This window comes from Habropoda laboriosa, unplaced genomic scaffold (genome assembly GCF_001263275.1).
Source record: "Habropoda laboriosa isolate 0110345459 unplaced genomic scaffold, ASM126327v1 scaffold68, whole genome shotgun sequence".
Lineage (NCBI taxonomy): Eukaryota > Metazoa > Arthropoda > Insecta > Hymenoptera > Apidae > Habropoda > Habropoda laboriosa.
The window spans coordinates 1,637,578-1,661,744 of NW_017100195.1; the positions used below are offsets into that span (position 1 = coordinate 1,637,578).

Sequence of the window (24,167 nt, forward strand, 5' to 3'; positions counted from 1 at the left end):
ATAAAAGTTCTTTTCCTGCTACTGCAACCGTGTCCCACACCTCGATCAATTTGCAACCTCAACTCGGACAGGAACAAAGGCTCCGTGCAAACAAAACGTCATTATACATTCTCAACATATTTCTCCACTCCTATAAATAACCCCTCTATGTACATTTTGCACGCTTTTTTTTTTTGCACCACGTCGTTAAATTCGAAAAGATAAGAAAGAAAATTCAATTAGTATATCCTTATATCACCGTTCAACGATATAAAAGTTCTTTTCCTGCTACTGCAATCGTGTCCCACACCTCGATCAATTTGCAACCTCAACTCAGACAGGAACAAAGGCTCCGTGCAAACAAAACGTCATTATACATTCTCAACATATTTCTCCACCCCTATAAATAACCCCTCTATGTACATTTTGCACGCTTTTTTTGCACCACGTCGTTAAATTCGAAAAGATAAGAAAGAAAATTCAATTAGTATATCCTTACCTTCTCTCCTTTAGGTCCTGGAGGTCCTGTGTCGCCCAGAAGACCACGTGCACCTTGTGGTCCTCTCAGTCCTTCGAAACCAGGATAACCTTTTTCACCTACATCGCCAGGTTCTCCAATGACCTTGCCATCTGGCAATATCAGCTTTCCTTTTTCTCCTTTAGGTCCCTGGGGACCTGCGACACCTGGCCTTCCGTTGTCGCCCTCCAATCCCCTTGATCCAATAGGACCCGGTTTGCCTTGAATTCCTTTCAGTCCACGAGGTCCCTGCATTCCTGGATATCCTGGCGTTCCAGGATATCCGTTCAGTCCAGAATCACCGAGTTCACCCTTACCGCCAGGTCGTCCTAGGTGAGAAATATTCTAAGTATATTTAACGAAAGGTGTTTTTTCTTCTACTCTTTAAATAATGTATCTTTCACGGAGTTTGCACTTTCTAAATTTTGTTTATAACAGACGTGAAAATTTTTTAATTGTAAAATGTGAAAGTGGGATGTTTAATATTCGTGATTGTGGAAAAGAAGTTGTGGTCCTTGTGAATTATGCATATAGACTGATGTTCGTAAGGACGAGGACGCTTATTGAATGTGAAGCATTCTGAGATTTGGTGACATTTAACGAATTCTACTGAATTTTAGTGAAATCTACCAAAGTGTAACGAAATGTATCGAAATTTCCTGAATTCTACTGAAATTTAGTGATCTCTGCTGAATTCTATTTTACAATCTATTGAAATCTGTTGAATTCGACTGAAATCTACTGTATTCTGTCGAAATCTATCGAAACCTTTTGAAATCTACGGATATCTATTCAAATCTACTGAAATCTGCTGAATTCTACTAAAATCTACTGTATTCTATTGAAATCTATCAGAATCCTTTGAAATCTGCGGATATCTATTAAAATCTACCGAATTATATTAAAATCTACTGAAATCTTTGACTTAAAGAATTTTTTATGTATTACTTGGAGTACACTCTAGAGTGTACATATTTCTAACAGATTTATCTCAAGAGCTTTTAGTTTTTTATAATCTGAATCTGAAGTAAACAGCATCTGTTGCTTTTAGACGGAAGTTGTATCCTTTAAGAAAAGGAAGTAAAAGTACTAGGGAAGAGTTTCGTAATATCAGCGAGTTTTTAGATCTTTGATGAAGGCTTTGGATCAAAGGCTTTAAATCACATATCATATGGCATGTCTCGTCTTATCTTTTAATAACAGGAAAAACAACCGGAAGTTGCAATAACTTGCTGTAAATAAATAGAACCAACTGTAATATTGAATATAATAAACGTAATAAATATAAGATTAAATAGTGCATTCTATCAGCTAATATATTTATGCATACAATTAAAGTTACAAAGTAAACACCTTAACTTTTTCTATTAAATATTTTCTTTCGAAATAAAAAGATATTATTTTGAAGTTTGTGCAACATGATGGTAACAAGAATAACAATAAATCACAAATACTTATATGAGCCTTTTCTTTTTAAACGGTCCATTTAAAAGTCCATTTACTCTTATATGGAGATATTTAAGGGTTCACGTTCGAAATAATTAAAAAATATTGGCAAACGTTAATAACTTCCTCTAATCTTTCTAAAATTGTAAACATGTTAAATTTTATTACGCGATAATAATTATTAATAATATTGTCAAAGAAAAACAAGGATCTTTTTAGCTACAAATGAACTCATACCATTTTCAAAAAAAGCATTTATGCAACAACACTTAACAGTTAAACTTCTTTTAACGAGTTCACGAGAACATTGCAGTGTATTGACTTTGTTATTATAAATATAAAAAGAAGACGTCCATGTTTAGCTGAAACTAGCCTTAACTCATTTTCTTTTCAATATTGGACTTTTCAAGAAAAAACGGCTCACAATCAAAATATTTGCAATGTAACTTTTCACAGTGTCCTTGCTGTATTTAAGTATGATAATACAGCAAACTATAATTTCATTAGGCTGACAGTTAGGGTTAAATTTATGTTCGTAAGATTAATGTCTGATAAGTGGAGAGGACTGTCAGACCTGATAACATTATACCCACATTACAAGTTGCAGATACAACAGTAACTGTCCACCGTTCTTACCTCAAGACGTCATCATCATTAGTCACGCTAGTAAACTGATATTGTCTCGCCGGTAGCAAATGGAGCGAAGCCACCGAATAATGTAGTAATATCAGCGCACAGATTTTCAAAATAGAATTAAAATAGAATGTCGAAGTTCAGTGTTCCGTAAACGCTCGGATAAAAAGATGCTTTGAATTTCACGTTGACAATCTACGTGCAATCTTCGTTCCATTCGCTGCTTTATTATAAAATTTTTATACGTAATTTAAATGATTTGAAAGGGTGAACGAGATAGCTGACAAATTTTTTTCTGTTTGTTAGATATTCTTTTTTATCGAACTTAAAGCGTCCTTGAACTCTAAAATTTTAAATCAAACGTGAAACTTCCTTTCATTCTTTGCCATTTCATTCACACTTTGAAAGCATTTAAATTACGCATACAAATTTTCTCGTGCGATCGTAGCTAAAGAAAGACAATTCTCTAGGTGGTCTGTTTTGCGTGACCCACCCTGTATATTGTGATTTATACTTGAAAAGAAAAGCTACGTTCGATGAAACATTATGGTAGAAATTTTATCCTTGCAACCTTTGCATTTGTATCTTTTCCTTTTCCATTTTACGCCCGATACTTGATTCTACACGTTTCATAATTTATCAAGAAAGCTTACCTGGTAAACAAACGCCGCAGTCGTCGCCTACTAAACCTTTTAAACCTTTGGTACCTGGGAAGCCTGGCCATCCGTTGCGTCCAGGAGTTCCTGGTAATCCTGGCAAGCCAGGTTCACCAGGAGGACCGCGAATCCCAATTCCTTTGCCAGGGAAGCCCTTCGGGCCTGACGAATGAAAACGAGAATTGTCACAGTTATGAAAAATTTCACGATAATTTCCATTATAACATAAGTTCCTACGTTTTACAATTTTGACAACAAATGATTCTATTCGAACAAATTTTTATAATTCAAAGAGGACACTTATTTCTACGTCAGAAGGAAAAACATTTTTTCATCGTTTAATATTATCTAAAATAAAAACATCGAAAATAGTATCTATTGCTTCTAATTAATCCATAATTAGACTTAATACTGGTCTTTTAATTTAACGTTAACAGTTCCAAGTTACCATGGGTTTTATAGAAATTCTAGATACTTTACCCGAATCTACTCTTTAATATCCTTTCTCAGTAGCTTATTTTTGTTAAAGATGTTATAGTATTTCTCTAATGCGTTGAAAATGAGGGTACCTGAAGGACCAGGATCTCCACGATCTCCAGCTGTTCCAGGAACACCAGGATATCCAGGCTTTCCGTCCAAACCTGCGGAGCCTACTATCGATATTCCTGGATATCCTTTTGGTCCCATGGGTCCAATTAACCCAGGTATACCTGGAGGACCTTGAGAGCCCATCTCTCCGGGAAGACCTAGAAGAAAGACGTTCAGTGAATTTCGCGAATCAGTCAATTGGAGGCTTCTCTTGTCATCGAATACACACCATCGTCTCCTGGCTGTCCTTTGATGGACGATCCTTTCAATCCTGGCAATCCAGGGTGCCCAGCAGGTCCTGGAGGACCAGGTGGTCCTATGTAACCTACTTTACCAGGCAAACCTGGTGTTCCCGATTCTCCTGGCTTTCCAGGTGGACCTGAATAGAGGAGAAAATTATTGAAATGGCGTTTCTACCTGCAGAAACATGGTAGTTGTTGTAATTAATCGTGTGTCTTATAATTAAGTTTTTATAAATAATAGAGGATTTTGTGTGATATTGCAAAATGAAGCACTTTGGTAGAAAATAGATAATTTTAATATTGACGATAGTTACGAATTATTATGTTACAAGATTAGTGTAAAATCCTTGTTTCAAGTTAATCTTCTATGAAAAGTACAAGATTCTACTCGTGATTTTGTTTCTCTTTCTCGTACTTTCTTTCGAGAATTAGTTTCACGATGTATCGTTAAGAAAATACTTTGGCTACAAACAATTTCGAAATTTGTGTGGTTCGATCTAGTTACTTTAATAAACACAAAGTAAAATAAACCTTGTTCTCCTTGAATGCCAATGTTTCCTTCAATTATTTCGTCTAATTCTGGTATATATTTTCCAGGTTCTCCGGCAGCTCCTTGTTTACCAGGAGGTCCTGTGTTTCCTGTTTCTCCCAGTTCTCCCTAAATACCAAATATAAAAGGAAACTTTCCTAAAAACTATTAATTTACTAAATTTTTCCAATTCAAATTTTTTCAAACTACATCAAACTCCAAATAACAAACTTACACACTGTAATGAACTTACAATAATGTTACAGTGGCAAAGTTAACTCGACCACCATTTTAGTAACTTAAATTTCATGCAAAGTGCAACTGTCGTATTGAAAAACGATACTCTTAAAACTGCTTTACAGTTTGCACAAACTTTTTAACTGTATCTGTGTCAAATAGCACGTCACTTAAACAGTAGCGCCTCGCCCATAAGTATAAAATAAAAGTTCCTCTGTACTTATCGCCGCTATCAAATTTACATACATTTATCTAAAAATGTTGATTTTTCCAACATATTTAAAAATCATCGAATAACCGATGCCTTCCGCTTCGTAAATAATTCCCTTTAATTTTATTAATGATATAATACGTGATCCTTTTTTACTTTCATCGCTACAAATTCTTACGAGTCGCTACTGCATTTAAGCCAAATTTACAATTGAAATACATTACCGAAATTCCTACGGTGACAAAAGGAACGGAACACTTACGTCAGGTCCATCCGGTCCCGGATTACCAGCATAGCCGGGAGCTCCTTTCTCTCCCTTTTCTCCCGCAGGTCCTGGCGGTCCCTCAAAACCCTGTTTACCTCGTGGCCCGTCGTTGCCTTGCTCTCCTTTCATACCTTTAGTACCAGGAAACCCTGGCCGACCCTGCGTGAATATTTCGCGTTTACACACAACGAAGCATCACGATAATCCGCGGTGATGATCTGTTAATTTTACAAGCTATTCGAATTTTTATCGCCGCGTTTCCCTATTATCCGTATCTTCTCTCTCGACACCCCGATTGACCAAACGTTCAATCGGTTTAGCGTTGCGCGCACGGTACAACCGGATCGGTTGTCGTTAATCTGTTACAGAAATTTGAATACCGCGAATACCGAACAAAACTGTATTTAATTGTTTTTTTTTTTTTTTGATAAATCTGGTTTTTTGCAACATCAAGCGGATTGTTGCGTCGGTGAGTAATTTCAAACGCGCTTTGAATAAGGTGTTGCGGTGTTTTTTTAAAGGATTAGAAACAGGAGAGCGCGTTGAATGGTGAGAACAATCGAATGGTTTTAGAATTTTTATAGATACGTAGAACGTTCTGTTTTCGTATTTTTTATCTGGTTTCGTTGATAGAATTTTGTATACTTTATAGATAACGTAATTTTTGTAACGTTCCTCTCTGTTGGGGTAATAAATTTTTGTGTGAAAAGAAAGCATAGTGGTATTTGATTGAGAACGATCTATTTTATAGTTACTAGATCTATATTGGAACGATGTCTTTATTAACCCTTTCATTCTCAAATTATTTCACAACTACACAAAATAGGTATCACGTGACAAATCAGCAATATTTAAAAACACTTTAACATTTGTGAAACGTTTGACAACTTTTTTCATTTGTGTCCATTTGGGAATAATGAAAACATAATACAGTTACACGAGACTTTAAATGCAGAATACAGATAAAATATTCGTTTCTAAATAGAATACATTTAGTTCACGTTTATTTCGAATATTTTACAAAATATTTTATGGAAATAAAAATGTAGTCACATGAATACAACAGAAGCAAAAGGGTTAAGGATTTATTTTAAACATTCTTCGACATTTTGCCACCAAGATCTACTAATTAGCAACGTTAATATAAATATTACTCCTATGCTTCACCACTAGAGAACCGAACTATCGTTAACTTTTCTCACTAGTCCTCGCGAAGGCTCCTATGATTATGTATACAAGGTGTCCCAGTTTCTTCTGACTAAACTTTGAGAATATATTCTACAGTAAGAAGAAAGAGTTACATAAACATAGGTCGTTCGAACAAGAATAACTTTTTAACGAAGCTTCAAACGACCTATATTTATATAACATTTTTTTCTCAGATACACCTATAGAAGACACTGGCGAAGTTTGATCGAAACCAACTGGGACACCCTGTATATACAATTTCTAACCTGAGTCTAACTGTCCTGAAAAGGTAGTCTTTACGATGAATCTACTAGGTCTATTTAGGGCGAAACGCGTCTTTCTTTCCCTTTCCTTTCTCTGTTCACTTCCTTCTTTCCTAACCAATCGTCAGATTACGATAGAAAATTACAAAATGGTACTTGCCGAAGGACCTTTGATACCAGGTTTTCCCTTTGGACCGGTTACCCCCGCAACTCCTTTCATCCCCTTCGCACCTTTGTTACCCTTCGTCGCCACGCCCTTGCCCGTCTGTTTATCCGTTTCTGTGATCGATGGACCAGGCTCTCCTCTGTCTCCTTGATCACCTGGCGCACCCCGCACACCGTAGACGTTTTCGCCGGGTTCACCTTGCAAGCCTGGCAATCCAGAGCCACCAGGATAACCCTAGAAAATTGGTTCGATTGTCTGTTACACTTTCGAAGACCTTTCTGTGATATTCTTAGGTGTAGAAATGAATTCTTTTCGAATTTTTGGGGGTACAATCACAGTTTTATTTGAAACGAAGGATAAGAGATCAATCGTGGAAGTAATTTCCATTATTGTTGATGACCTTTTGCCATTTTTCTGCCAGCTAGCGAATACGCTTTGAATCAGTTATGCGAATCCAGTCGAAAGAATGAATTTCTGCAGCTGATCATTTTTATGTGATACATTTTAGTCGTTCCCTTTCATTTCGATCGCGCTACCCCTTTCCCGTGAATTTCGAAGCTTCTATAATTCTTTTGTTTTCACTCATTTAATTATCGTCGTCGGGTATTCGAAAATTCGTCGAATAACTCAGTTGCTCTAGTCAGTTTATTAAATAAAAATCTACAATTACAAGTTGAGAAGATACTTCCACAGAATTGTTCATTTTGCTAAACCCTGACATCGTCAAATCTGAAATTCTTCAACAGTGTGAAACACGTTCATCGAACGCACAGAAGAAAAAGCGTATCGTTTTATCGTAGCAACGAGCGCAGCGAAATACGACGATTTGCTCTTATGAGAACACAATCGGACCCGGCGAGTAGACGTAGTCCGAAGGAAAAGTTCTACCCAATTTCTCATCATTTATTCGAGACGGAGCTAAAGAAAAACACATCCGCGTGAGCGTATGCACGCTGAACGCTCTTCAGAAGGGCGAATTCAACGAACAGAGACCTCGAGTTTCTCGGGAATTGCCGATCGTTCGCGGTAAAATCTCTAGAGGGAAGTTGGGCTCGTGCTATCAGTGACTGTCGTGTCAGCAAATAGCTGGCTGCAGAAGCGCGACGCTTCAGATTTCACCAGATCCGGACCCGTTTCGTGTTTAGAGATTAACACGTGGGCTCCATTACTCCGCGGACTGATTGTCACCTTTCATCCGGTGTGTTTTGTGGATTCTCCAAGTATCCGTGACTTGCTTCGCGATATTTCACGCGGGAAATGCTAACCGCCTATTTTTTATGCTTCAGAGCAGTCTCGGAGAATTTTATTTTGGTCCGGAGAAATTTCTAACACACTGTCCTCTCATTCTATAAGAAGTATGTGACTTTTAATTTATAATTGCTTTTTACAATTAATTTACAACTTTTTATAAATTAATCCCGAAATTGTTCGATCTCGAGAGGAATTAGTTTTAACCCTTTGAGTGTTCTATCCGTATGTCGTACGGATAACCTAGAATACTTAAAATTTCGTTTGTAAGAGGTTCAGATAGGAAATAAGACTGCAAAGATCAGGAAATGGATATATCCGTAGTACGTTGAAATAAATGAAAAATTAGATAAGAAAAAGTACCACATTTCAGCAAGCACTCAAAGGGTCAATATGGCACTCGAGCCCCGTAAGAAAAACTGTGTATCTTTCTAAAATTTCTCTTTCTGCAACTTTTAGTCACTTGTTAAACTTTGGAGGAGTCTCAGGGAATTTTATTTAGAGCTAGAGAAATTTATAACATACTGTATCGTCGTTTTCTGAAAAAGGTGTGACTTTTAATCTGAAAGTCGTTAGATCTCGAGAGGAGTTTGTTTCAGTATGATACTTGAGTCAAATTTCAGAATCTATTCCCTAATTTCTGTTTAACTTTAACCTGAAAAAATTTTTCTATCAATCTCTCTTACTTCATATTCTACAGGATACCTATTGGTATGCAATTCGAACTTCGAGTTCACTCTTCAACAATATGTACCTTTCAAAACATGTAAAAAAGCAAAAATTATCAATTTTTAAAAATCGAGAAACGTACAAGACTCCTTAATCCCCTATCATTCTCTATTCATTTCTAACAAAGACAAAATTTCCGAATCTATTCGCTAATTTCCATTTAATTTTAAATTTCATATCCTGCAGAACAAGTTCCTTATCTATTGGGTTATCTCGTTACTCCTCTTTCGTTTCGCGCGAATTTCGAGCGAAACAAGAACAGAACAGCGCAAACACTTCCAAAAATCGAATACAAACACACACACACACACACACGTTTTATGCAAATCGAATAAATTTTTTGAAGCAACATCACCTCGCCATCTCGTTAGCCCATTTTACACGGCGCTCGTCGGCTCGAGGCGATTTTTATCGCGGCAAAGGAGGCTTGAAAGGAGCACGGACAAAAGATGGTTACACGATCGTTCTGCGGCGATTTTTACGCAGCCCGTGTAAGAGGATTCCGCCGCGAGGCGGCTTATCAACGCGTGATATCGCGCCCGCCGGTGAATTCTTTTAAATTCCCCACCCCCGTTTTCGCTGCGCTCGCCTTGTTTCCGGCGTGCCCGTTAAATATTACCCGGGAAACATTTATCCAACCGGACGGTATTTCATGCGAGCATGTGACGTTTCAGAAAATGGAACGAGACGCACCGTTCTGTACAGTCTCTTTCTCTTTATCCCGTTCTTTCTCTCATCCGCGCGCACTCTCTTTCTCCGGTTTGGTTCGTGGCTTGGCGAACCAGAGGCACGACCTAAACGCCTGTAAGAGGTTCACGAACCCTCTTGGTTCGCCCGATCGGTCGTTACGGTACTCGAAGCGAGATACCAACGAATAAACTTGCGATCTCCTACTCACCATGTCGCCCGTCTGTCCTGGAGGGCCCATCTCACCGGAGATCCCAATTTGCCCTGAATAGCCCTGCGCAGAAAATTCGCCATTTTTTTTAGTTGTAGATCGAACCAACACTTCCGGGGGAAGTTGAGAGATTCGTGGAATTTCTTCGCGGAGTTCTTGCTATTCAAACGTGCTTTCAATGACAAACTGTGGCCTTTCTTGTGATCGATGGATAGGGGAGTGCGGTTTTGGTTGCAGAATGGGAAACTGTTTGCGTTGGAATTCTGGCGTGTTCGAGTTGAGGTTGTTGAAGTGTAGCAAGTATGACGAATTCGGTGAATTGTTTGTTCGGAGAATACGAAGTTAATTTTGTGCCGAAATTTGGAAGTTAGTTATTGTTGCGGTTCGTTTCTTAATCGAAACATTGTACCAAAGTCTGTTTAAATGACGAATTCTAATTCAAATGACGAGAGTTTATTTCGTGTACTAGTGTTTTGAATCGTAAATCAATTATATTCCTGCAGAAACGTGGACGCTGTTGAATTGCTAACTAAAAAAACAAAACAAAATCAATTTTATGAAGTGCTTTAAAAATTAGTAATTATTACTCTTCGTTTCTTGATCGAAACATTGTACGAAAGTCTATTTAAATGCCAAGTTCAAATTATAAAAGCCTATTCAAATGAAAGAATAGTGCATTTAAATGTCGCGAATTTATTTCGAATGCTCGTGTTCTGAGTCACGCATCAATTGTATTCCTGCAAAAACGTGGATGCTGTTGAATTGCTTGTTCAAAAAATTCAAAATCAATTTTATGAAGAGCTTTAGAAATTAGTAACTGTTACTCTTCATTTCCTGATCGAAACATTGTACGAAAGTCTCTATTCAAATAACGAGAACTTATTTCTGAATGATAAATCAGTAATCATAGTTTCCTAAATTTACCTCTGAATAAATGACAAAATATTACCATAACTAATTTAAACATTGATATCGACAACTGACGCTCCTTAAAAACCGAACGTTCTCATCGTCATCCAAGCATGCAAAGAAACGTCTTTTTGCAATACTCGATAAACAAGTTTCCGATGCGGGAAGATCAATACGAGCATCAAGCGGAAAATTAAAGCGTCCAATTGAACCTCCTCGACGATTCAGCACCTTCAACATTATCCAAGCCTTCTTAGAAAAATTTACGACAACCCAATGGCCAACTTCCCAATCAATTTTCGCTTCGAATAAACTTTTGTCACTTCTCTCCCCTGGCATAGCAAATATCCCAGAGTAGCGGAGAGAGGTCGATAAAACGAGCATCGGTCGAAAGAGTTCTTGGCCAGTCTCGAATTCGAAGTCTCTCGACAACTCGCCGATCTCTCTCGACACTGTCCAGGCGAAAAAACGAACATTCTGCACCATCTCTGCTGCCGCGTTTGCTCCCTCGCATTCCTATCACGTCCCGAAACTATATAGGCGAGTTCACCGTGGAACAGTAACGCGTGTTCAACTATTCCCGTCCCTTTCTGGTCTCTCTCCGCTATCTTTCTCGTCTTCAGGAATGGTTACATTTCAGTGGACGCGATTTATCCGCGAAGGACGATCCTTCGACGAGGAAACAACAATTTTCTGTCTGTCTCCCGCGCGACGAGGTGATACGTGTTTATCTGGAGAGCATGCTGGTTGAGGATATTCAAATTTTCATCGATTGAACGATCTATGGATGATCGATCTAATCACAGGTATTGACTTGCACGTGTTTTGAATTTGCAAGAATACCGGTTACACTTTATTAGGATGTCTGCATTTTGGGTTAAGGTCTATTCGTGTGGCTAAAATCGATTTTGTTTCGTTTGTAATGTACGTTTTATTGTTTTTGGTGTATTCACTTGGTTTTAGATTTGGGAGGATGGATAGATGATTTAAGATTGAAATGTATTGGTTTGAAAGTTTCAGGTGAGAAATTTTCCCATCTACTTTATAATGTATTTTAATTCTTAACAAAATCGATTAATAATTTCACTATTTAAATACGTTATAAACATAGAAAAAAGTTTGTCACATCCACTTTACAATATATTTGAATTCTTAACAAAATGGATCAACACTCTCACTCTTTAAATACGTTATAAACAGAGAAAGAAAATTTACATTTCGAACTCTTTTCATTTTTTTAACTCTTAACAAAATTGATTCTGAACACTAGAACAATAGTCCTTATCAAACGTAAAACCTAGAAATCATAAAGGTTCTTACCATAGGCCCGTCGATACCTGGATTCCCGCGCATACCTTTCGTGCCCTTGGAATTGATACCTCCATCACCTGGGTCACCAGAGGGTCCAATCTCTCCGTCTGGACCTGGTGGACCACGTTCACCATCATCGGTCCCGTTGCATCCGTCCAGACCGTCTGGTCCCATTACACCCGGTAAACCGGGGTTACCCTGCAGCCAAACATTTAATTATTCCAGATTTCTGTGACTCCTTTTTTTGGCTTTATTCAGGAGAATCTCGACACCGAGGAACAGATCCTCCCTTATGAAGAGTTATATTTAAATAAATCTTTGACCATTCGAGAAATTAAGACATTTTTCATGATTCTGGAGTATTTCGAAAAGTTTGATGAGATTTTGTCACCGGATTTGGAATTTTCATGGTTTTACAATACAAAATAGTGCTGGTACTTTATGGAGATAAATTTTTCTTCAGTATGACACACTTCTGTGTATTACGTTCTATGGAAACAAAAATCGTTTCGAGCGTTTAAATTCATAGCTAGCAGAATTTAAATTACGCCTCAGGCTTCGATGTAAAAATTGAAACCCGACGAATGAATTTCTAATGAAATGGAGATTTGTACGAACCGACAGTCCTGGAGCTCCGGGGAAACCCTGTATACCTTGGTCACCCTGCAAAAGACACAAAGATTATATTTCTTCAACGAATCACTCTTTGCAATTCGAACTTCTACTTTTCGAAAAATTATAATACAACGAAGCAAATATTTATAATTACATTTCACAAAGCGTAAAATTACACCAAACTTCAGCAAACGTCAAATTACATTTCGTTAATTTACACGTTGCGAAACTTATATTTTGCAAGAAAATTGTCAAACGGCAAAAGGTACGAAAGCACAAAAAAGGGTAATTTTGAAGAAGAAAAAAATAGTATAATTAGTAAAACTTAAAAGAAACAATTAAGGTAACCGTATGTTATCTGTAAGTACTTCTACAACAATATTTAAGTAATTTTAATATTACCAAAGAGTGTACACATAAATTGCACACATATCTTTCGAAATACCATCAATCACATGTATTCTTTTCTTCTGAACAAATGCAACGAATAGATTATTCCGTGTACTCGAGCATTGTTATTACCAGCTTCATCAAGGACTCTATCCTTCATCTATAAAAATAAATTCCACGATTACGCGTTCACCGCCTACAACGTTTATTTAACCGCGGTTCGTCGTATATGGTTCGTTTCAATTGCGTGCAACGATTATTGCATCGCACCCTTGATTCACTGGAAGGCCATCTAATCGGCGCTCCAACCGCAACCATTCGAAGTGCACTTCCTGATTTCCCGAAGTCTGTAAAAGTGCGCAAGTGTTTGAAAACGCGATTCCATCGTGCATTGAATAAAGTGCGTCGTTAATCATTGCCAATTGCATTCTATTGTTGTACGGCAAATAGCAGGATATATCGGTATGATCGAGAAACAAATGATTATATATACGTTAAAAAAGCAAACGTATGTTATTCTAAACATCGGATAAAAAAATGAATAACAATAAAAAAAGAAGCGAAACTCTCGTCTCTCAGAAATGCTCTCGTCTCGTTTATATATGCACATACTAATGGGAATTGTGCCATTCTTTTTTTCAAATTGTCCAAGTTCGTTTGTAATTTGTTACTTTTGGTACCAAGTGTATATATTAGGTGTGAAAAGCAAGTGACTACTAGGGTAATTTGCACGCCAGCAATACCGCCGCCACTTCTTCAGCCGCGAAACTCGAATTACCTGTATAATTAAGACGCGGTTGCGGTTAGTTAACCGACAGTATTAACGCGCCTCCTTCATCGAGAGGCAGAGATCGTGTGAAGCGAAAAAAGTAAGAGGAAAAGGAGCAAAACGAGGTAGCCAGCAACTTCTTCGAAGGAGAACCCAGTAAAATAAGAAGCTTCTCAAAGCTAGAGCAGATTTACGAAGAATCAAAGGCAACGAGCACTTTTACGAAGAGGAAGATATTAAAGAGAAGAAGCGAATCGAAATAGTAGCAACTTTTCTCTAAAAAGAAAATAAATACGATGGTAAGAAGTAAGTGAAAGTGTTGTTAATTTAAAAAAAAAAAGAAGAAAAAATTGACAGGAGAAAGAAGCGAATTAAAACGGAAGAAGTTTTTCTTGAAAGAAGAAGTACGCTGATGAGAAACAAACGAAAGTGGTGATAATTAAAAACAGAAAGAAAAAATCGACAGGAGAAAGAGGCAGATTGAGATGGAAGAAGTTTTTCTCGAATAAAGAAGTACGCTGATGAGAAACAAATGAAAGTGTTGGTAATTTACGGGAATGAAAAATTGACAGGAGAAAGAAGCAAACTTAAATGGAAGCTATCTTTTCGAAAAGGGCAAGAACAAGGGAAACGAATGAAAGTGGAGGCTGCTATCTCGAAGATAAAGTACTTAGGCATTAATTCTCATCGCAAATGGTGGAACGAGGGCAAACAGGGTTCGCGAGAAGCGTTCCAAGCTTCTCCACAGATTTTCACGCAACATTTACGCCGCCTCGTCTCTGGTGAACGTGTGGCAGTCACGATACTAAGTGGTTATTTGCGCCCTCCTATGATTTACCATACTTCGCAGCCTTCCCTGGTGAATGTTTAGGAAACTGACGCGAGTCTAATGGACAATTGAGCGATTTGAGGATAGTTTACGTGTGCATACACCTTTGGTTTAGAAAGAACGATGTAATTATGCAAATTGATTAGGTTCGAGCATATGAAACGTCGTTTTTCTTTTTTGGAAAAATAATGTATTTAATCGAAATAATTTCACTTTTCCCAACGATTACCTATTTAGCTTCGTTATTTCAAACACACTACCGGCCAAAAGTTTCGAATCACTGTGCATTGCAAGTTACACAAAAATTCCCAGAAAAAAGTCAACAGCTTTAAGAATTTTTTAACGAATTTTGTGTCATTCGTATCAATATCAAGTCTATGAAAAATTAGTAGCAGATTCAGTACTGATGAAAATTGGGAGGTGATTCCAAACTTTTGGCCGGTAGTGTATACAGGGTGTCCCGTAAAGAGTGTAACACCCGGAAATAGGGGGTTGCTGGGGTGACTCTGAACAACTTTTTCCTTTACCAAAATGACGTCAAATTACATTTCGTTAATTTACACGTTGCGAAACTTATATTTTGCAAGAAAATTGTCAAACGGCAAAAGGTACGAAAGCACAAAAAAGGGTAATTTTGAAGAAGAAAAAAATAGTATAATTAGTAAAACTTAAAAGAAACAATTAAGGTAACCGTATGTTATCTGTAAGTACTTCTACAACAATATTTAAGTAATTTTAATATTACCAAAGAGTGTACACATAAATTGCACACATATCTTTCGAAATACCATCAATCACATGTATTCTTTTCTTCTGAACAAATGCAACGAATAGATTATTCCGTGTACTCGAGCATTGTTATTACCAGCTTCATCAAGGACTCTATCCTTCATCTATAAAAATAAATTCCACGATTACGCGTTCACCGCCTACAACGTTTATTTAACCGCGGTTCGTCGTATATGGTTCGTTTCAATTGCGTGCAACGATTATTGCATCGCACCCTTGATTCACTGGAAGGCCATCTAATCGGCGCTCCAACCGCAACCATTCGAAGTGCACTTCCTGATTTCCCGAAGTCTGTAAAAGTGCGCAAGTGTTTGAAAACGCGATTCCATCGTGCATTGAATAAAGTGCGTCGTTAATCATTGCCAATTGCATTCTATTGTTGTACGGCAAATAGCAGGATATATCGGTATGATCGAGAAACAAATGATTATATATACGTTAAAAAAGCAAACGTATGTTATTCTAAACATCGGATAAAAAAATGAATAACAATAAAAAAAGAAGCGAAACTCTCGTCTCTCAGAAATGCTCTCGTCTCGTTTATATATGCACATACTAATGGGAATTGTGCCATTCTTTTTTTCAAATTGTCCAAGTTCGTTTGTAATTTGTTACTTTTGGTACCAAGTGTATATATTAGGTGTGAAAAGCAAGTGACTACTAGGGTAATTTGCACGCCAGCAATACCGCCGCCACTTCTTCAGCCGCGAAACTCGAATTACCTGTATAATTAAGACGCGGTTGCGGTTAGTTAACCGACAGTATTAACGCGCCTCCTTCATCGAGAGGCAGAGATCGTGTGAAGCGAAAAAAGTAAGAGGAAAAGGAGCAAAACGAGGTAGCCAGCAACTTCTTCGAAGGAGAACCCAGTAAAATAAGAAGCTTCTCAAAGCTAGAGCAGATTTACGAAGAATCAAAGGCAACGAGCACTTTTACGAAGAGGAAGATATTAAAGAGAAGAAGCGAATCGAAATAGTAGCAACTTTTCTCTAAAAAGAAAATAAATACGATGGTAAGAAGTAAGTGAAAGTGTTGTTAATTTAAAAAAAAAAAGAAGAAAAAATTGACAGGAGAAAGAAGCGAATTAAAACGGAAGAAGTTTTTCTTGAAAGAAGAAGTACGCTGATGAGAAACAAACGAAAGTGGTGATAATTAAAAACAGAAAGAAAAAATCGACAGGAGAAAGAGGCAGATTGAGATGGAAGAAGTTTTTCTCGAATAAAGAAGTACGCTGATGAGAAACAAATGAAAGTGTTGGTAATTTACGGGAATGAAAAATTGACAGGAGAAAGAAGCAAACTTAAATGGAAGCTATCTTTTCGAAAAGGGCAAGAACAAGGGAAACGAATGAAAGTGGAGGCTGCTATCTCGAAGATAAAGTACTTAGGCATTAATTCTCATCGCAAATGGTGGAACGAGGGCAAACAGGGTTCGCGAGAAGCGTTCCAAGCTTCTCCACAGATTTTCACGCAACATTTACGCCGCCTCGTCTCTGGTGAACGTGTGGCAGTCACGATACTAAGTGGTTATTTGCGCCCTCCTATGATTTACCATACTTCGCAGCCTTCCCTGGTGAATGTTTAGGAAACTGACGCGAGTCTAATGGACAATTGAGCGATTTGAGGATAGTTTACGTGTGCATACACCTTTGGTTTAGAAAGAACGATGTAATTATGCAAATTGATTAGGTTCGAGCATATGAAACGTCGTTTTTCTTTTTTGGAAAAATAATGTATTTAATCGAAATAATTTCACTTTTCCCAACGATTACCTATTTAGCTTCGTTATTTCAAACACACTACCGGCCAAAAGTTTCGAATCACTGTGCATTGCAAGTTACACAAAAATTCCCAGAAAAAAGTCAACAGCTTTAAGAATTTTTTAACGAATTTTGTGTCATTCGTATCAATATCAAGTCTATGAAAAATTAGTAGCAGATTCAGTACTGATGAAAATTGGGAGGTGATTACAAACTTTTTGCCGGTAGTGTATACAGGGTGTAATTGAAATGATTTCAAAGGGTGAATAAGACGGAAGAGGAATTTTTGTGAAGGAAGAAATGGCAAGAAACGAAAGGAAGTTTGATAGATAAGAAAAATGTGTCTCTTTGTTCCTTTTTATTGTCGGAAAACGTGGAATATTCACTTGGAGAAAAACTGTGCAAATGGAAATTGAAATTGTGAAGTGTAAATATTGGAATAAGGCGGAATCGTTACATGATGAAACTATCTTATGTTCTCTCGTGTGAAGTTTCTTCTAGTAATGGTTTATCTCATCTTATACTCGAATTTATATATCTTCATAATTGTAGACAGTCAGCTTATAGTTCTTAGAGGTCATGTGTTAATTCTGTCTTTCATAATGTGACAATTTTTCTTTAGAAATGGAACAAAGTTTGAAAAATCAGCAGATCGATTTAATCCAAGTTTTGCTTTTACTTTTATCGCTGTTTCTCTTCTCTGGTTTATCAGAAAAGTGTTGCATAAGCTCGTGCTGTGATTTATTTCAATGCTCGAATTCGTTAAATTTTCATCACAGCCACTGTTCTTCCTTTACATCAGTCTCCTTGTAAAGGAGTAAACAGTTCAATTTTTGTCGCTTATGTACATCAGTTTTTTTTTAAATTCGATATTTTGAACCTTCTAATGTTAAAGCGACAAAAGTTTTTCACGTTCATAGTTAACAACTGTAAATTTGTTATTTTTCTCTCACATTCTTTGTCGATCTCATCAGGATTTTTATTATCTATTACACGACACGTGCAAAGTGTATCTCATTTTCAGCGTGTCAACGGAAGTATTAAAATCCAATGGAAAATTATAACGTTAATCATGAATGTACATTTTATTGCAAAGTGTGCGGAATTAGCTAAAAATTTTAATTTATAGTGGAAAGTTCTTAGTCTCTTCGGATCTTCTTCCGTCACCATCCGCGTACTTATCTTACATGCGATTACGCACAGAAATGTCAGCATTAAAACGTGCTTAAAAAAGAAGCAGCTTTATCAGTTAACCTGTTGCACAACTTCCAAGAAATGTACCCAATTGAGAACGCTGTGCTATAAGATCGTGAAATAATTACGCGTTACTTCGACCACCAGCGACATTCGTCACAGTACCAAATTGTAAGACGACACTTTATTCCTGACAATTTTTATGCATCCTCCGTAGACTGTTATACGTGAAAGCTGAACACTATTTAAGAAAAAATTAATGTAATCGAGATGGAACGATATATTTTGCAAAAATTTCTGGATCAACTTTAGTTTAGTGGAAGGAGAGACTGAACTGAATTTTATATTAGTAGCATGAAATTGTAAGACGATAATGCGACTACCAAAGACGTGCTTTTTATTTATAATATTTAGGCAGACTTTTTTCTGTTTCGTGACTTCTTTTAATTTTTAGTTAATATTTATGGAGACAATAATAATGTGTATATTGAAACTGAATTTGGCACATTATGCAATATTTACTCAATTATGCACCTATTTATTTATTTGGCTGCTTGTCTAGCCAACAATTCATTTAACTAATTATCCATGTCCTCAACCCTTTCATTTTCAAATTATTTAGCAGTTACGCAAAATGTTCATTTGTAGTTTATGCATACTGTGTGAGAAATAAGTAATTCTTAGAAATATTTTGGCATTTGGGAAACGTTTAACAACTCTTTTCATTTGTGTCCATTTGAGAATAAAGAAAATAACATTTGAAATGTAACAAACTTTATAAATATACAAATTTCAGAATATAGATAAAATATTTGGTGTATAAAGGCTACATAGAGAACATAATTGCTATGAAAATGAAAATGTAGTCAAATGGATACAGTGAGAACGAGAGGGTTAACAGTATTCTAAATCTACCAATTTATCTACCTGTCCAATTATCAAATTGCCGAGACTTTTCATTTAGAGCAGTTGTCAACGAAAAAAAGTTCCCAAAGTTTTGTTTATTTTTAGAAAATTCAGGGTGGTGTATCTTCGACACGTACCACATTTTAATCTGACACAGTAAGTGCAATCTTTATCCGAATTTATAGGATACACGGGGGTTGGGAGGTGGATCGTGAAGGGAAGATTCACGCTGATGCGTTGGGAATGCAAGAGAGGCGGCCGAAATCGTTCCGCAAACAGGCGTAAAACGAAATTTATTATCGGCCTTAACGATCCCGTATTTCACACTTTAATTATATCCGACACCCGGAATTGATGAACTATGCTCGATTCTGCGTAACACCGAGCTAGCGGGACTCGCGTGTACACCGGAACGTTAATCGCGCCTTATTTACAATCGTTAAAGTGAAAAATTACAAAGCGAACCACCGATTTCGCGGAATTATTTATGCTTTCGCGCCGATTTATCTTGATTATTTATCTTAATTACACGCGTCGGGCCAGTCCTCGTGCTGTAACGCTTCGAAGTCGTCGCGAGAGAAGAGAAACGCGTATACAGGGTGTCCAAGTGTCGATTCTACAACGTAGAAAGGGGTGTTTCTACGTGAAAATATGGAATAAAATGGGTTCGTAAAAGGGTTAGCTTTCGAGAAAATTGAATTTAAAGATCCTCTACAAATTATTGCTTGACAAGAACGTCACTTCCAGTAAATCGTTCAGCAATGTAAATTTAAACGAATGTAAATGTATTATCGCTACTGATCGTGACACTGATCGTTAATACAAACACAAGTTGAGACAGTTAAATGCAAAGTCGATATTTTGTTAACGCGTATAAATCTTTGCTCTTTAAATCGAAGCATATATTTCGATACGTTAATTTTTCGAAAACTTGTAGGATTCTTTTGTTTAGCTATCTTCTGCGTAGACTATTTGTTTACGAGATGTAACATTGCCGCTGTTTATCAACACAAAAGTACTTGCGGAAACAGTAATTTCTACCGAATCTTTAAATTCAACTTTTTCGAAAGCTAAGCCTCCCGTGAACAAACTTTATTCCACATTTCCGACGTGTTCTCCCACGCAGAATCACCCCTTACTTGTACAATCGATACCGGGACACAGTGTATAACACGTGCATGCATCAGGCGATTGAATTAATATCGAAACGCAGTCGAAAGCGGAGCGTATTCGGGTCAGATACCGGGCGGGTTCGACAACCACCATGAAATACTTATGGGAATCGGTCCATCGCGCGAAAGTCTGCTGCTATCGTCGCGAGACCACGTTGCGAAATTTTTAATGAACCGATAACTCGATCCGCGCCGCGAAACTTTTGCCAGCGGTGGTATGGGGCCGCCGTTGGATAGGGGAGGGCGGAAAGAGAAGTCTCGAAAATCAGTATGCAGGTAGATAAAGGGGTGCATAAATTGACGGATAAATTACTCGGTAAATGAATACAAAAGGGTGATAGATGAATCGTTAACTGTAAGCAGATAAACGATTGAATTTCCATTATTTAGATTGAATACGCATATAAATTCGAGAAATTTAGATTGAATTTAGATTAGAAATGATTCAGTCGAGAGATAGATCAATCGCTAGGTGTAAAGAGATAAAGATTGGCAAATTTTATTTAAATGTCCCGAACGATTTAAATCGACAATACTTATACTTCACATTTTTGAGAGTGACATAATGTGAAAAGTTTGTTACACTTAAAGTCTCGTGCAACTGCATTACACTTTCTTTATTCTTAAATGGACACAAATGAAAAAAAATATTGTCAAACGTTTCCCAAACGTCAAAATGTTTTCAGGAACTGTTTATTCATCGCGTAATGTGCACAAACTGTTTGGGAACGAAAGGGTTAAGTACACGGATAAATAGTTAAACGAATTGCTGGCGAGGTAAGTAACCAGGCAAATAGGGAGGCAGATGTATAAATAAATAGGTGCATAATTGGATGAATAACTAGCTAAACGGATGAATAATTAGACGAATGGATAACCAACGAAACGGTGTAGATAGATGAATATATCTGTGTAACCAGCTGTTTAAACAAATAGCTAGCTATTCAAATAATTACAATGCTATTGTAGATACGTGAACGAACACGCAAATCACCGCGTGTACAAATGTACAGACTTATATAAATAATTAGAGAAACAGATAAGTACCCTGGAGTTCATAAATATTAGGACACCCATTGTGTGATTTAAATTGCATTTCTTCGACAATGTTGGTACCATAATATCAGTAAAAATATACAGGAAGTTCGTGCTATTAAATAGTTTCCAGTGTTTCTCTGGTGAATGGTAGATTTGTGGGAAAAATAGAAGAAAACAAAGTTTCACTGTTTTTCATTCACAGTACAATTACAATTTGCAATAGTTTTCGCGTAATAACGATACTACGAATTTTTTAAAATGTTATATTATATGCTAACTCAAACTCAATTTCCTATCAATTTTCATTTTTATAACTTCACCTTAAATAAAAATAGATGTCTAGAAATTTTATCCTATATATTTGCTGTACTTCCAGATTTCAGGTTGAATCATATTTCTTAAATCTCAATAATTTCTTAATAATTATCTAGGTTCGTTTCACCAACGAGAGTGTGTAAGTAGATAAATAAATTTCCCTACGAATAAATACACGATTAAATAATAACCTTCGTGTTTGAAGAAGCAGCGAGGCAAACAAACAAATAGTAGAACGGATAGACGTTAAATGAATAGTTAGACAAGTAGGTAGGTTGCATGGGTTAGGAAGTAGGTTGAAAAGTGGGGTGGACAATTATTATCCTTGATAAATTCATAAGGCCGCAAGCCGTTTGTAATTGCACGATATTTCAGCGGCCTTTGTGAAAGCCGTAAGCGCTTTACTAATTATGATCGGGCAAACGCATGTCGTTGAAATATTAGCATGCCGGTATTGGGATGAATATCTTCGCCAGTCGAGCGATTTTGCCGTATTATCGGCCGCGGTGTGTTCGATCAAATCGATAATTAACCGAGCCACGAAGATTCGTTTGTTCTTAAAAAACGTGAAACATCCTATACACTCGATTGAATGAGGAATTATTTCTTTACATTCTCGGGAAATTGAAATTGGTTCAACAATCAATTACTGGGAGTTCTAAAACTGACATACAGTAATCTGTAGGTAAGTTAGTTTGTTATAAATATTGGCAGTAATAAAAAGTTCGAAATTTGTATAATTTTGTGAATGCATGCACGTTACTGATAATATTTTTTTAAAATTCTAACTTTATTGAATAATTACTGTAGTACTGTAATAGCAAATGATTGTAATGATATTATTTTGATGTTACAGTTACAGTTAATACAATTTCGCGTCATAAATTTATTCTGTTTTGTTATAAATTTACTATTCATTATACCTACTGTATATTTATTGAACTATACATTTATTGTTTTTTTTTTTCAATTCCACGCACAACGAATTCTATAAATGAACGAATAGGTTAGAGAGTTTATTTAAAATTACAGATTAAATTTGATAAACTTTTTAATATTTGACGAAATCCGCGAGGATGTAGAATAAATAGGAAATAAGAAGCAGGAAGTTTCTTCTCTTTTGGGAAACGTCAATTTCCCAGTAACGAGAATCAGAGGCTGGTAAGCTACCAATGTTTACCAAGTATGGTCACACTCGATACAAATTGACACACTTCCTTTTAAGGGCCTGCACTGATTGGATGGCCTGGTGTGAACTCATGGAAAGGGCTGAATGAACGATGATGAATCATAAATCATACCTTTAAATGGAATTTTCAAGATGGAAGCACGTAAATAAATTTTGTGCACAAAATCATGTCAATTTTATAAAATCAAAAAATTCGTTTCACCTTAATTAATTATTTTGTGAATTTATTTAAGTATTTATTGTACGATTTAGTTTGTATTAGTTATTGTATTTCCATTGTAATCTCGATGGACGATTAATTCCATCGTCCAAATTAATTGCACATTTTCATCATTTTTACGATTACAGATAAATCGTTCGCTGGAACGGTTTGAAACGTTAAGGAAGGAAGGGTAGGCAGAGTCTATCTGACTATGAGATCACTGGACATCCGGTTCCACATTGCTGGGCGCATAGAATGATCTGTCAATGGGAAGTGCGTTATCGCAATGCGCGTGGTATGTCGTCCTCCCTTTTTCGTTCTTTTCTCTCTCTCTCTCTCTCTCTCTCTGTCTTTCGGTCGATTCACGCTTTTAATGGGACGACCTAATTTCGCGAAAATATAATCTTGCAACGAGGAAAGATAAGTGAAACTGAACGACGATTGAAATCGTCCGCCTCGATTAGAGCAATAAGCGCGGGTGTGACGATCGGAAGGACTTGCGAAATGGAGGGGTAATTCTGGGATAAATTTCGAAGAACGAAAGATCTTGCCTTCGAAATTCGAATGAAGTGGTCGAGAGAGAATGAAAAAATAGGAGGACAATATGTGAGAACCATTCTTCAAAAATTTAGTAACTTAGGAAAAAAGAAATGTTACAGTTGATTCGTTCTATCTTTGTCGTTAAGTGTGCAAAAATTCACTGTTAATTTTTAGTTGAAAAAGAAGTTCATTATTTTGGTGGATGAAATTTCACACGTTTGACCGAACCTGATTTTCGCCAAGCTTTTTGCCATTAAAAATGCCATCAGAAACTGTTCACCTCGTAGCGTTTCATTATAGGAGGGTGGAAAAATTAATTTTCGCCACTTTTTTTTATTCAAACGTAAATTTCTAATAAATTCCAGTAATGGAAAGTTAAAAATATAAAGTGTTCTTTCCACTTTCGTCGAAGAAATGTTGCATTTTTACAACAAACGACTACAAA

General features: G+C 36.7%; 1 protein-coding gene across 1 annotated transcript in view; it reads right to left on the reverse strand.

Moving 5' to 3' along the window:
- The window catches only part of LOC108570334 (collagen alpha-1(IV) chain), a 98,545-nt gene that overhangs the window by 14,543 nt on the left and 59,835 nt on the right, over positions 1-24,167 (reverse strand). Inside the window, exons 3-12 of the mRNA XM_017932175.1 lie at positions 12,634-12,678; positions 12,025-12,213; positions 9,796-9,858; positions 6,915-7,154; positions 5,301-5,462; positions 4,593-4,719; positions 4,049-4,198; positions 3,801-3,977; positions 3,229-3,393; positions 479-825 (exon numbers count right to left, since the gene is read on the reverse strand). Of these exons, the coding sequence (XP_017787664.1) occupies positions 479-825; positions 3,229-3,393; positions 3,801-3,977; positions 4,049-4,198; positions 4,593-4,719; positions 5,301-5,462; positions 6,915-7,154; positions 9,796-9,858; positions 12,025-12,213; positions 12,634-12,678 (1,665 nt within the window). The remainder of the gene's footprint in view (positions 1-478; positions 826-3,228; positions 3,394-3,800; positions 3,978-4,048; positions 4,199-4,592; positions 4,720-5,300; positions 5,463-6,914; positions 7,155-9,795; positions 9,859-12,024; positions 12,214-12,633; positions 12,679-24,167) is intronic.